We start from the raw sequence: 15,469 nt of genomic DNA, 5'->3' as shown, positions 1-15,469 counted from the left end.
GCATCTGCTGCTCCGAACTCGAGTTTGCAACGGACGCTCATTATTTAACGAGCATTATTTTCGCACAGCCGAATGAAAAGTTAACTAGCTCGTCGAGACTTCTTGCGTGAATCATCCGAAGTGCTGATGGTCCAAATTTTAGCGAGCCGAAAGTACGTTTCGTTGAAGATAAATATTTGGAAAGTCGAATAAGATGGAAATGGACGATGTGATGAGACGATTTGGGGGGAAAAAATATCGTTAAGGAGCTAACAGGAACGAATAATAGGCGTGTCACTCGTCCTGCGAATGTACCGCGTGTCCCGAAGGCTTCTCTCAACGTCCAGGGCGTTGCGTGGTATGCCGCAAAGAAATGAGGAGGCAAGCCTTTTACCCAATCCTCGTGTAAAAATTGGTCGACAATTTATTTTTTTTTTCTTTTTTTGAAGAAAAAGCGAAAATCTCAGTCATCGATGATTGTCTTCCTTTGCTATTTATTGAAAATTCCAGCGAGACTTTAACGTCACACTGTATATATTTTCGCATGTACATAGTCGAACTATTCATTATCGTTATCGCCATTCGAGAACGGGGCAATGGTTTCTTAAAGCTTTTTCGCACTCAAGGCACGTGCCCTCCGTCATTTTCTCCTGAGGGTTTGTACCTGTAATAATAATTCTGCTTCCTTCTGGCCCTTCGAGAGCTGATTTTACGCTCCAAATTTTGCGATATATTCAAGGCGGCTGCGGCGTGTGCCTTTTCAGCTCATTTTTATTTTCCTCTTTGAGCAATGAAAGAGCCGAAATCACCGCAGGCCTGTGGTTTCGCTCGGACCTCTCGAATTAGGTGACCGAAAGAAAAAGATTTTTTAAAATGAAGGAGCAGAAGGATCTGGCTAATGTGGAGGTTGCTTCTACTGGAAAAAGGACATTGCTCGGGAAGTGCGTACCCAAAACAAAAAAATCAAAATTTCGAACTTTATCGGCACAATTGAACGAACCAAATTTATTGAATGGAAAAAAAGTGATTGAAAACTGATTCGTCCAATTTTTCATAACTTTTGGAGCAACCAACGCAATCTTGCACGGTGATTCGAAAATGACGCGGGTCGTAGATGCGCGTTCCTGTAGAAATTTGGAATTAGTACATCGTGGCACTTTGCCGTAGTGTGGATGAGGTTAGGCGAACAATATACGTACACAAGACTAATTTGTGCTAATACTTGGTGCGGTTTCCGCGACGAGAAGACCGAGGGAGAGGAGAGTTGCGAGGAGGGAGACGCGGAGGCGAGGACCGCGTGTGTGTCAAGGAAGTGCAACACGGTCCATGAGTTCTCCTGATGCACATTAATTCTGACGTTAGTCATCTCTCGTGTGTACTCTCTGTGACTCTCAAAGCAGAGATACAGCGCAGCAACCACCAGAGACGACTTTGGCCTGATGAGCAAACGTGCCAATAAGGACGCGCACCAAGCCCTTGCGGAGTTAACGCTGAGATTCTTCGGTAATCAAATAATCCTTTCATGTTACTAAATTTAGCGTATCTTCATCACATCACGAGTTCACTCATACCGTGAATAGCAACGAAACGGATCGTTGCCAACGAAAGATTGTTTTCGTATGGGGGATTTTACTATTTTTAATATTTTTTTACCTCCGAAGTTGCAACTGAAAATCGATGTAATTTCATCGCGATTATGAGTTTTAACTATTTTCTATCGTCATAGATTCTTTCTCTTGTTCGAACGAATATGATCCATTTTCTTCTTCTGTTGTTTATTTAATATGCTGCAAAAGAGTCAGGATATGGTTTGCCTTAACCCCGCAAATGTGATCGGGCCTAAGAAGGGATTGGTCTGAATCACAAATGCCAAACGTTTCGAAGTGATTTTAGCGCATGTTCAACGACCGTCGATTTATGTTTTCATACGTGAGAACTTCGAGTGAGAGTTAAATTAGAATGAACGGTGAGCCTGTCATTCGCCAACGCGGTGTTTCTTAATTGGTAGGATCACGAAGATAATCGAAGGATGAATCGAGAGTCAAGTTCACGTCGAAATTAAACGCAAATCGGCCCCGTCTTGAGCCCAGACTTAAATGCAGGGTTTCAATAATTATACGATTTCTGCAGTGCGGTAAAAAGAGATTGGATAAACGAGTCAATCGAGGCATGTCAAACAGGCTCTTAGCAGATTGAAAATTTGCGTTTTTTCAATTATATAAGCACAAAATAAAGCGCAGTCCAAGGTAGAAAAAACTTGGTGAAATTACGTGAGCCTTTTAACGAAAACTTTCGACGAAACTTTTCAACCTCGTGCAAAAGCCTCTTCGATATTTTCTTCTTTTTCATTTGGCACTCGCTGTCGATACTCGCGGTCATTATTCTCGATTATTGGGAAAAATGACTCGGAGGGCGGTCTCGGTACACGAAGCTTTCGTGTATCAAGCATATATAATCGGTGCGTAATCTCTCGTCTCACGAGAAACGCGATCCTTGGAGAAACCCTTCGCGCAGAAGGGGTACCAATTCTCGATCGCAAAACCGATTATTATCTCGAGGCGAGAATTTCGGCTCAAGGCACATACCACGTGTAGAGGGTGTCGCAAAAGTCATGCCCGACATTCCGGGGCGTTCAAGTTTTGAGAAGCTCAAGCTTTTTTTCCACTGACGAGCCGTCGAGGAAATACTAATTTATAAGTGACAACCAATCATTCGGCGTCTTCGTGAAAGTAGCCAACGCCTCGTTCTCCTTCTCCGTTTTGAGACGATCAACCGGATTGGCCTGCCACTCGTTAGCGAATGTCTCATCGCGAGGCTGGGCCGCAGAACAAATCGCCTCGAGACTTTCCTCTTGCATATATCAGACAATCCGAATCGATTCCAAAGATGACTTTCGGACAGCCTGTGTGTCCGCATTGTGCCGAAAGTTGCTTTCGATGAAACGTGTGTATCCACGTGCTCGTTAAACCCACATCTCGGGTGATCATCGTCTTTGGACGATGAAAATTATGGAAAAAATGGAAACAAGGGCATGTTGGGATCGTTGCTACAGTTCATGCCGGAAATTTGATGCGCAACGTAGAACGATCGATGTAACCACAATATGAAAGAACAATAGTCCGATTATAAAGTCGATCGTTCAATCATGTTTTTGACAGTGGATTGCAAGTTGTTTTTCTGCTGCAATTATTCTCTGGGTATCCGGATCAATGCCGCGGGTTTAAGTAGGCCCAGCTGAATCGCTCGGTTTCGTGTGCAATCGCCCGTGCACTCATATACAAGGACTTTCTGCGGGCTCAACTTTTGACGATAAAAGATTTGATATATGATCGTTTTATGCCTCTGACGCGCTCTCCGTCGCTCGCCTCGCTCCTCGATAACGACGCAGAGAGGTTTAAGACATTTTGCACCAAGGCGTTCTCTTCCCGCGAACAAAATCGAGAATCTCTGAAGCACAAGAAGAGGAGAGAGAGAGAGAGAGCGAGAAGACAAGAGACGATGATCCGAAGAACGTACGACATACGTTCTTGAGCATCTCAGCAGAGGCACTTTTGGCCGAGACTCTCGATCCTCGCTGAAAATGGAAGAGATAAAAGGGAAGAAAGACGCGGGCGTGTTGGAATTCTGTCTGAGCCTTGGGAAGAACACCTTTTTTCATTTCGTCTTACGTGCATACGCACATATAACCAATAAAATCATCGTTGAACTTTGTAAATGAAAGGTGTAAAAATGAGAGCAATCGGTATTCCACGACGATTAAATTAAGATTCATAGGCTCGTTTTTACGATCGGCTCGTTCTTAATTCAATCTCATTGTGGCTTGAGAGCTAGGAGAAAACTTAAAAATGCTTTCCTCGCTCTTATATTTCCATTTCGGACTTTGAGTCAAACCTCTCGTTGCTTATGATTGAAAAGTTTGATAGCGTTTTAGAGCGAAACGGTTACTGCTTCCCCAATGTAAGAAGATCGAGAAAATCGACAAACTCTTTTCCCACGAGGAAACAAAAATTCGTATCTCATGCACGTTTTTATATTATATTGACTCAAGGAATTTTAGGATATTTTGAGAGGCGATTCTCGCATGAAATACGTAATGCGGGAAGAGTGTCTAAATTACGCTGTTTCTGGATCGAGAGGGCGAGAAGAGATCGAGGGGTCAGTGCTGAGAGAGGGCGAAAAAAAGTACGTAGTACGTATAAATAACGAAGCAAAGTTTCTTTATCGTTTCGAAGGGAAGAAATAGCAAGGAGAACGGGCTAACGAGGATCAGGGCAACGGTGAGAATATCGTCGTACCAGAAGCCAACTAGAATTAGCCACGGTGCAGTGAGCAGAATTTCTGCAGGGCGAATCAACAGCAAACGATGGAAGGAGGCGAAGTGCCTTGGCAAGACACTCGTTATAATAAGGGACTCCTCCAAGATGCGAAAGAGTAAGAGAGCAAGAGAGAAAGAGAGAACGAGAGGAAGAGAGTTAAAGCGATAATACCAAGATGAAGTGCCTTGCTAGATACCCGGACATCGCTATCTAAGTTAATGCGGATATTGCGTGGTCGCTAATTCCGCACAAATGGAGGTGGCTCCTTCATTTTTAGTTACTTTAAAATAAAACCTTTTATTCCTTCGCACATTTTTTTCTGCGATGCTCATTTTGAAAATGATAAAAGCGTATTACTGTTATCAAATATTATAATAAAACATTAAAATTTTGGATGTTGTCGTTATTTCTCAAACGCGAAGACTCCTTCGTTGTTAAGGAGGTAAAGTAATTGAGTTTGAGTATCGTCACTGCGATACGCAGCATTTTTTAATAAAGTGAATCAAAGTAAATGCTGGGATTCGTGAAAGTCATTGAAATATTATTGAATTTTATCTTGAATGAAATTAATGAAGATTTAATTGAAGAGATTGAAGAGGTGAGAGGCCAGAACTGGGCAAATTTTATTCCGTAATTTTCTTGAAATCGGGAGACATGGAAGCTCGATGATATTAATCGAGGATCGAGGCAAGGGTCGCGGTGTAGGTTGTGGGATTTGTGCTCCGTTTTCGATATCGTGACGAAGCGAAATACGAGAAGGGCCGAAAGCAGTGTGTGTATGCACAGAGCCGTTGGCGTCCTCGGGAAGCGAGAAGCCCGCAATAAAAGTTAGAGGAATGCCGATCGGTTCGATGGGCCTGTGTGGACTGTGGAAGCGAAGAAAAAAGGGAAGAGCGAGACGATGAGATTGAACGGAGAACTCGAGGAACTGAGAGTCGAGGGCCTCTCTCGATTCGTGCCTCCCGCCTCCGGGGACTTGTTTTTGGCTCTGCGTGTATATCGCCCCCGGAGCGATCATTCGATCGCGTCGTTTTATATATGTACATACGTACAGGGTGTCCACCAAGAAGAAATATCTCAACGTGTTATCTCATGAGGTACGCGCATGGTGAGGCAAAACATTCACAAGAATGTGGCTTTCCTGCGTGCATGCTGACAGCGTGCTTTTTAAATTATTGATAAATGGAAGCGTAATCACGCATTTTCCTTTTCATTATCCAACAGAATCCACGAATTAAATTTGGAAAAAAGTTCGGCGTTCGCGTTGCCCAATGAATCGAGGCACAAGAAAAATTTCTTTGTTCGTCGAATACGATAATTTGGTACTCACGTATTTGCCTGAAACGTCCGCAACCTGAGTCACGATCACGAAAACGAGTAGCACCAACGACCTGTAACGAGAAACAAAATGTTTACTTTCAATCGCCATTCCAATGCTCGCCCGCCAATCAATTATTTTTGTATTCGTCATTACACTGTTAAATATCGAAAAACATTTTAATAATGCTCGGATCGAAACACTTTCAAGAACGAAAGACTCTCATTGACCTCCGTCGATGATCGTTCACTTTTTGCCAGCCAAATGACAGCAGGACAGCAGGCAGTCGAAACGCATAATATGGAGAACACGTGCGTATAAAGACGTTAAGAAAGGTACGGAGCTCCTTAAGAAAGTTAGGAGTAACGGGCGCCCAAAGACAAACAAGTTCACGCGTTACGGCAAGACAACTTTTCGTTTCAATGCCGAGGACACAATTCGAAGTACCGGTTCACATCTGGGATCTGGGACCAATACCAAGCGACACAAATTCGATTTCAACGAACGTTGACCTTAACTCGAAGGAGTTTGGGAACACTCGAAGCCGGCTCGCGATAAACGGCTGGAAAAGTGCGTCGACGGAGTGGATAATAATCTTAGTAATGAGATTCGAGGTGGCAAAACTATTTTTCGATGGATTCGAACCATTTTCTTCCAATAACGTGAGCAGGTATATGAGGCAAAGAAAACGAGAAATTTTGAAAACGTAGCATGAAAAAAAATCGATTTCATCATTCATTTTCACGGTTCGAGGAAGCCCAGCGATGATGTATCACCGAAACAAAATTCGACTGAAGCAAGAAAACGTTTTTGACGTGAAAATAGCGTCTTATGAATCGCTTACGTAAGTCTTAAGAATCGCTTACGTTTTACAGACGATTTCACATGATCGAATGTACAGTTAAGTGCATTGTGAAATGTGTGCAGTGGCAAAAGTAAAAGTACTTTGCGATGAGGTGGCTTTGGCTAGGAGTGCACAGCTGATCATTTGAGAGAGGAAAGTGAATCTTTAATATTACTGCGATTTGCTGTTGAATGCACGTGGCCTTCTCGGCGGTCTCGCGGTACAGAAGATCACGGCAGTTCGAAACGGGTTATGAGCTTGGATTACAGGAATTCAACTACGGGAGCGAACGTGGCATGGCTCCAGGCAGGAATGCATCTCCCGCGAGTATGCACTGAAATCTGTTGCGCCAGTGACCGAAAATCCATCAATGAAATCGCTTTGTTTCCTTCCACGTTTTTCTCTGCCGATAGAAAAACGTAATTCAACGTCAAATCGACGCAATATTTTTCAACTGAAAACAGAGCTTGTGACGATTTACGTCTCAAGATGACGATTCTATTTCTACCCATTGAAACATGCAGTTTGCATAAGAGAAATTTTTATTATTCGTTATTATGATGAGCTGCACACTTCGCGGCGTGATTTCGTGCCATTTCATTTTCCGCTTTTTTCCATATCCTTACTCTTTCCTGCGTTCTCTGTCCTGTGATGCTACTCGCTTCTTCGTATTCTACGAGACGACTATGGGAGGCAACAGCAGCTATACACACGAAAGAGATGCAATAACGAGTAGCAGTAATATGCCTTCCGCAAGCTGTCTTGATGCCGTATATATGGAAATGTTAAGGGGTGTACTACGACGAGACATTTTTTTATACCTATAGATGTATAGTTGTGGTGAATAAAATATGAAAAGCACATGCATGGAGTGTAACGAGCGCCTCTCGGCAGAGGCGGTAACATCAGCACCTGGACGAGCTCCTTTAGAAACTATTTTTCCATCAACATTTGTGCCGAGTACGCGTTTTCCATACAACGAAACTAAAATGAATGAAAATATCGAAAATATGACGACGTCCCGTGCTAAAGTGGAATTTCATTTTCTCGCTCTTAATCTCTTGCTCAAATCCCCAAAGCTTTTTCTAATCCTCGATCCACGCGGTCCAGGGATCTTTTCATACGAAAATTTGGCTCGAGTATTTCGACTCGTCGCGAGCTTCGCTGTGCTCGAAAATCTCGGTCCGAGACGTAAACCAATCAGCGAGAGTCAATTCGCTCTCACTAATGAAAGAACATTTTTTCGGCTCTGAATCCCGAGTGAAAAATCGTTTCGCCCTTTCTTTTCGAGTTTTTTTAGCTCCACAGCTAAACTTTCGTATCATGCGATATGAACTTCCAGACTGGCACGAGACAAGAGGAAACTCGAGAACATTACAGTTGTATCTACATAGATTTCGCGTGTTCTCCGTCTTGCAAGCTCTTCGAGATACACGACTACGACGACGACGACGACGACGAATGGTCCAGGGAAAACAATGAGAGATGCTGAGGCGAGATACTGCACACCGCCAAAACCGCACACCATTCGATCATTGTGCCAGCTCCACCATATCCTGCTCGACGTACACATCTCCCTTGGTGAATTCACAGCATCCAAAGCTCTGTCGTGTTTCCCTCATAATACGTCGAGGTAAAAGTGGACTGTGTACCGGAACAATATCGTCTGTTTCTCGTTTCTCTCCTGTCGTTGTAGCTAGACGCTTATGGCTATAAATATATACATTTATTTACACGGTGACGTTGATGTGGAGTGTAACCGCTGAGGACTTTTTTTGTGGAACTTTTCTTCAGGACTTTGAACTGGTTTCGTGGTCATTTTTTCCTTGATTTTATGTCCAATCGAGAAAATGGCGATCAAGAAAATATTTTGTTGGTATTTTTTTCCTCAATCTGCCAACGTACTTCAATTTTGTTTTCTTTTTTTGTTTTTTTTTTTTTTTTTTTTTTTATTTAAGAGGGTTTTCGACAATTGATTTTTCATTTTCAGAGTACGCAGATTAAAGGGCTTTCAAAAAAATGTCGGAATGAAAGTTTGGATTTTTCTGCCTGGAATTTCGCGTGGATGAACAAATATGTGCACGTTTCAATGTATATTGCAAATCCAGAAGATGAAGCAGGCGGCTGTACAGCACGGTTGCACTTTCCCCAATGAGCTCGTCTCCTCTTTACTCGTGGCAATGTTTCTACTACTCTTTCTTCCACCTCTCCTTCTTATTAATTCTTCTTCCTTGTGGTAAAAAAAAATACAAAGTCGAGGCTGGCTTTGCCTTTAGAAATTTCCTTTTTTTCATCTCCCATTTTCATTTGTACATATACTTTTATCCTGCCAATTCCTTCTTCGTCCGACTGTCTGATCAAGCACCATTATCAGTGGGCAACAATGCTCAGGGACGAGAGAACGATTCCTTCTCGAAGACAGTGAATCAATACGGAATATTTGAAAAACGTCGCATAAAGGTGAATTTTTGTGAGGAAAACTTCAACTCGTCCTTGTAAAATTCGATCAAAATTTATTGAAATTACGAATTCAAATACTTGAGGCGCAAGACAGGACGATCGAGACGAAGGAAAAAGGTATCGATACACTCGAGTATCTCAATCGATCGCGATTATGATCGGAAAGGAAGCAAAGGTAGAGCAAAGACAAAATGGCAAAGAGGATCGTTCGATATTCATTAATTGCACACATTACAAAGGGGTGGGCTGGACGATTACGCGTCGTTAATTTAGAATGTCGAAAGTCATCCGAGACGAAGAACGGAGAATCGCGAGAGAGAAGCGAGGGCGATGTATAAAAGAGCGGCAACGGGACCGAGACCTTCTCCTCGCTCTTCCTTTCGTCTCGGTCTCTCTCCTCGGTTTCTTCCTCGAAATCATTATTCGGTCGAGCCTCGCGGCTTCGTCTCTTACTATTCGCCGCAGACTGCTGCCGGAGAACAACCCTGAATCTTGTCTATATTCTTTCGACTACTTCTTCTTATCCCTCGCTTTTTTTCTCCGACCTTCGATTCGACGAGGCGAACCGAACGCTCCCCAACCTCTTATATTCGGAGGGAAAAAAGTCCGAACTTGGCGAACTTTGGGTATACGCGAAATCTTCGTAAAATAACAATTACAATCTCAATGCGGATCTTCGAGTGAATCAATGATTGAGTTCCAATGAAAATCCCATCATATTTCGATTGATTCTAAGAAAAAATGGATTCAACACGAAAACTGTCGTCAAATATTAAGTCAATTAAATCAAATATTAAGTCAAAATAATTACCGTCAATAAAATTTACGGTAATTATTTTGTGGCGATTTTTATTGCTGTTTTATTCACAAAATGCTCGCCCATAATATGCACTTTTTCGAACGATTTGTTAGCCCGTTAAAGGGGGCCAGTAACTTCGCGGTATGCTGCAAATTTGTCCACATTCGTAACTCTCTGTTTCAGAGAGTTTAATACGCTATACGGGAGGACTATACGAGCCGTGAGATTGCTAGACCGGTAGTTTTACATCCCCACACGTATTTAACAACCTCCGAAACTCTTTCAGGACTTTTCGCGTGTCGAGTTCGTCAGACGCAACGGTGCAAACGAGTTAACGAACTCAATTAACACGTTTACTTTGCACGAAATAACTGAACCGAAAGTAATTCATTATTTTCATTGACAAAGACCTTAAATTACTCTGAACCAATATTATCGGTTAACCATCGAGAAAGTGCAACAGTTCTTTTTCAATCTCAATATATAGTTACAAATAACAATTGAATGGAGCACTTAACTCGCATGTTCGGTGCATAAAATTTTCAATCGGAGTGAAAATTCAACCTCCGAACACTTTGTCGATCGTTGAAAAACCATTCCAAAGTGGATTAAAAATTGAGCGCGGTGTTGATTCGCAACGGTTAATCGGTTAATGGATATTTTAGTGATAAATAGTGACTAGAGAATTCGTGGTTGAACTGGAAGGTTCGAGAGAAGGAAAGTCGCCATATTATTTAAGCCACTGCACAAGCTTTTTTGTATTCATTGGTCCAATTAAAGATATGCGAGGAAATGCGGGGGATGGGAGATACTATTCGTCCGTACATCCGGGAAACGCACTTTTCTTATCATCGACGGACACAAGTCACGACACATGACACGTATCATTCACAAGTATGAAACCCACGCCCGCGCAGCGCCACTCCATCGAGCATTTTATGTCTACCCAAAAATGAATAATAAAGAATTTTCGATATTCCGCGGATGGAATGTCCGCGGAATTTATCGGCTAATCGGGCTCATTGATTTCACTGAAATTCCATCGCTCCGGGGACTATCCACGAGCACGATATTAATTAACTTTTCCTAATGAATGAATGAAAAAAAAAAAACGGAACATTCTTCAGTAGATTATTTTTCACGATATTGAAAAAATAAGCGACTGAAGCTCCGTTGAAAAATCGCATTTGGTGACCCACTGTGAAAATAAATTTGTCCTCTCAAAAGTGGTTTTTCCGTACTGCGAGTTTGTTTGTTTGTACTGGATTCGTTGAGTCGACGAACTTCGTTTCGTTCCCCAACATTTCGTTGATTCATCGAATTTGAAATAGCAACTGCACCGATCCAACTACTGAAATCAAGAATTTTCCATAATCGAGCTTCTTTTTAATTCGTTAAAAATTGTGATTATTATCGTTGAAATTTTTCGTCCCACAAAACTGCTCGAATTCCAATAAATGAACATCCTCAATTCAAGTTGATTCAACCGAACAGCGAATGAGGCATTTTTCTCTGTGTTTCCTCGTCATGAGCTTTATCAATCTCAGCGGATTGGCGTTCACTTTTGACACTTTGATTTCCCATACATTCGCTGAAACGCGAGTTCATCATACCCGGCTTCCGAGTCCCCTTTTTTCGGGTGTACGTGAGCAATTTTTTTGATAGCTCTTACACTGTGCCAGTAAACTTCCGTTTTTTTATCTTCGTCTTCCGACGATATATATGCTCGAATTATAATACTATTATGAAGCTCGGTATCACGATTGTCGTTATTTGTTAAATAATTGGGTCATGGAACATCCGGTCTGTTACTGCCTGCTCGTAGGACGAGTGGCGAACCTCATATTTTTTCTCAGGAGTGCTCGTCGCAAAAGCGGAATCGCATCGAGTTCAGACTAATCGAAAATGGCTTGATCGCCGTTGAGATTCGGTGTTGGGATTGAAATAAAAAAACCTCACTTTTTCACTGGAAGATGTACGCCGAAATATTTACGAATGAGCAATGAATGTCGACGTGGTTTTGCGAGCGCCATATTTCTCAAGAGATTAGGCACGCCTGCTGACGATTCGATCAGTACGAGTTATCGAGTCCCGGGGACAGTCAACGAGATGAGAAACACGTGGAATATCAATGAGAGAACGAGGACGGGGAGAGAGCACATTAGCCAAGCTAACTGGCCGAGACACGCGTCTCGGGATTTCCGTTTAACTATTAGTCCTCCGCGCACCGTGCCCAGCACATCTTTTCGCAGTTTATTTTCTTCCCTCTCAATCGCACAGAGCGTATCATTTCGCTCGAGCCTTCCAGCTCTCGAATAACCGAGCCTCGTCACTCATTCCTTTTCCATCGTTTCTCGAGCGATTTTGGAACGGGGATCAGAGCTACTCCGACTCGATTAATCGAGACTCGAAACAATTTCCCAAGCACTCAACGGAGTTGTCCCGAGCATCTGCAATTTCAGAAGCAACCCTGCCTACCGAATTTTCCACGAATCCTCGAAATATGCGAAACAAAAATTGACATTCCGAGCAATGCACAGCTCTGATTCTCCCTTTCCCCCCAATTTTCGAAATAACTCGATTCGAACGCTACGCAAAGTACAGAAATTCGCAAGGATATCTGGAAAAAAATCTGCCTGGCGTAATGAAAAATCAACACGAATGTAGAGAGCATGAAACATCGCGTTAGTCCATCCGGAGAGTTCCATGTCTAGGAACCGTCGCTCGACAGAGTACGTAATTCATTGTATGTACGCGTATGTAGATATATATATAATTGTACGTGTACGTGACGATCTTGGATCGCGAAGGTATTCACTTCCCGCTTGCCTCAAGGAATCTGCCTCGTTATACCACAAGGTGAAACCACGTTAGATACACACACAAGTTTTCTGTACGTCCGTGTGCATTTGCGAGGCAACATTGTACTTGTCGAAAAAAAGAGAAAAACATGTAGCGAGAGAGAGAGAGAGAGAGAGAGATTGGCGGAAGGGGAGCAAGATGGGACGAAAAAAAGGGAGCAAGAGAGACCGAGTGGCACAGCAGCAGCAGAATTGCTGATCTGTCGAGGATCTCGGTCGACTAATCGTCGGCGATCTACCTTTCGGAGCTTTTTCGGAGAAGCAACGGTCCCCTTTATATCTACGTGACTTTACACGGAGTTTTGTACACGCTCGCGCAACGTAGCGCGTTCCTGTGCCCATGCGGAGATGCGTGGCCAGTAAAATGTGTCAGAGGAACGATGAGCTGATAAGATTTGACAATTTCGAGCGAGAGCGAAGACTTGGATATTTAAATGAAAAATAAAAGAAGAGAAAGGAGGAAGAAATCGAAGATGGATCGGGCTTTGACGATTTTTGATTTTTCACTCCGTTTTTTCGGTCGTAAAATACCTCGGGAAAATGTAATTGTTGAAAATTCTTGAAATCGATGTGTTTTTTGTTTTGGAGCATCCACTTGAGATGCTCGAAAAATTCAATCGAATTTATACTCTTATGTTTGCTAATTTTTCGACGTCTACGTTCGCGAGAAGAAAGCGAATGAATTCGTTGGTGTTCTAAACACTTTGATGAAGTGTTAAGAAAAACTTTAATGTTCCATTGACGGGCCAACGTTGAATGGCCCATGTAAATGTGTGGAACGCCATTGGCGGCGGATAATCGTATGGTGATGGAGCCAGTAATGCTTCGCTAACTTCGTTCGGCAATCAACTTTTTTTTCTCCCGCGTGTTTTTTTCTATGCGTTATTGTGCGTATTATATATCGAATAGAGCGACGGGTTTCGGTGCGCTGAGATGTTGCATCGCTTTAATGTATTGCCACAATGAGATTGTTACGGGGCGCAATGACTCGTGGAATTTTGTCGTCACCGGCGCCGCGACTATTCAATATCCTCTACACTCTTTATAAACTCTGACGAATACATCGAATATTAGGTGGATAAATAGACGAATTTACTTCAAGAATATTCCAACGGTTCAACATTTTTGGCTTCTAATTTATGGATGTTTATTTCAATTCTGAATTCGATAAAATTGTCACAGTTTTTTGTGTAACGCGTTCAAAATTCAAGCTTTTTTTGGCCCACAAAAAATCTCGGATAAATTCTTGTTCGACGATGCCGCAGAAAAGTATTTCGTGAGCACAATTTGGTGCTTAAAAAATGATAGATTCCGAGGAAAGCTATTCGGATTTCTAGCACAGAATCATCTCAGAAAAAAATGCTTGTTATAATATACACGTGTCTGTAGCGAAAGCTGGTTTCCGGTTGTGCTCCCCTCAAAGCGGTGCTGCTGCTTCACGCAAACTCGATGGAATTTCACGAGGTTATCGAATTAGCCGTATAAATAAACGAACTACAGTAGCTTCCTCTTTGAGCTTTCTAAACTCTCTCTCTCTCTCTCTCTCGCTCACTGTTTTAGGATTTTTATTCATTCGCTCAACTCCCTCTATGAACTACGTTGAAGTTTCGAGAACTCCAGCCCTTTGTTTCCTCATCGAGGCAGGAATAATCCATTCGCTCCAAAAAGCGTCGATGACCAACCGAATTTTACCAAAAACAATCGAACTGAACGTGGCAAAAATCGTTTATCTTTCCATATATAACGAATGAACGCTTCTTACGAAGTTTATGAAAAAGTACCCAATAAGAATGAAGTATGTAATGAAGGTTTGGGAAAAAATTCGAGACGATTGTCTTACTATAGTAATAAAGATATATTTCGTTAAAGACTGAACGAAATTGGTAACATGAGCACTCGTATAACCTCACATTTGCTTATTTCGGCATTTTGTTTCTTCTTGGCTTGGGCCACTCCTGTCACAGCCTTCTGTCTTTTTATTAATATTTTTTTCTCGATCCAGTTCCCTTTGTGTTTTCACTTTGCATTCTCTAAAGCGATTTTTTACATAAAAAAAACTGTAGTATTTTCGTCAGGGACGAATGAAATTTGGGGTTCGGTCAGGCCCTGATCAATCAATGGCTTGTAATTTCGTTCTCCAAAAGATAAGTTGAAAAAATGTAATTACAATTTCGAATTAATAACTCTGACATTAATTGAAAGTGATTATATCTTTAATTAGGGAGTAAAAATCGATACAATTTAGACGCCCATAAAATACGATCCTTTGGGTATGATCTGCCTCAACTGCAACGAAATTGTTACTCAAACATTCAGAAGTCATTGACAGACGTGACCCAAATTCGTTTTTTTATAAGTAGATATCACATTGGCAACACAAATTATTTGTACACTTGTGTACATGCCCACAAGTGTGAAGATTCATAATCCCGAGAAAAGATGGCACGTGTATACTTTGCACTCGAGAAATCCGCCGCTGGACCTCTCGTTGGAAGCGCCACGCGCAGAATTCAAAAATTTACAGACCCGCTATGGCCAGAGTACGAATGCACAATGTTCATTGAATATATATATACGATTGTGCAAATAGAATAAGAAAAGAGGAGAAAGGAGAGGGAAAAAGATTCTTAGGACGCTATGTTCTTCGTTGCGGTACACTGCGGTTGAAAGCGAACGTGCGGATCTCTCTACGCAGCATCCCATCAACAACTCATCGCTATGGGTTGCCGAGTTCAAGTGCATCTTTCTTTCTATGTAGATACATACTGCCGTGTATAAAAGTGTGTACATTTTCTTTTCCTTTTCTCTCTCTCTCTCTCTCTCTCTCTCTCGAATGATGCGATGACTCTCCAAGAGATTCTCCCGCTGGGATTTTCTACTTCAAAGTGCACG

The 15,469-nt window shown here is 42.2% G+C and overlaps 1 protein-coding gene across 1 annotated transcript in view; it reads right to left on the bottom strand.

Annotated features, from left to right (window-relative positions):
• Ppn (Papilin) overlaps window positions 1-15,469 on the bottom strand; it is a 66,561-nt gene that overhangs the window by 23,335 nt on the left and 27,757 nt on the right. Inside the window, exon 2 of the mRNA XM_043418136.1 lies at window positions 5,626-5,686. Within this exon, the coding sequence (XP_043274071.1) occupies window positions 5,626-5,686 (61 nt within the window). The remainder of the gene's footprint in view (window positions 1-5,625; window positions 5,687-15,469) is intronic.

The sequence above is a fragment of the Venturia canescens genome, chromosome 4 (assembly GCF_019457755.1).
Source record: "Venturia canescens isolate UGA chromosome 4, ASM1945775v1, whole genome shotgun sequence".
Taxonomy (NCBI): domain Eukaryota; kingdom Metazoa; phylum Arthropoda; class Insecta; order Hymenoptera; family Ichneumonidae; genus Venturia; species Venturia canescens.
The sequence above is the reverse complement of the archived record's forward strand: the minus strand, read 5'-3'. Positions and strand labels throughout refer to the sequence as shown.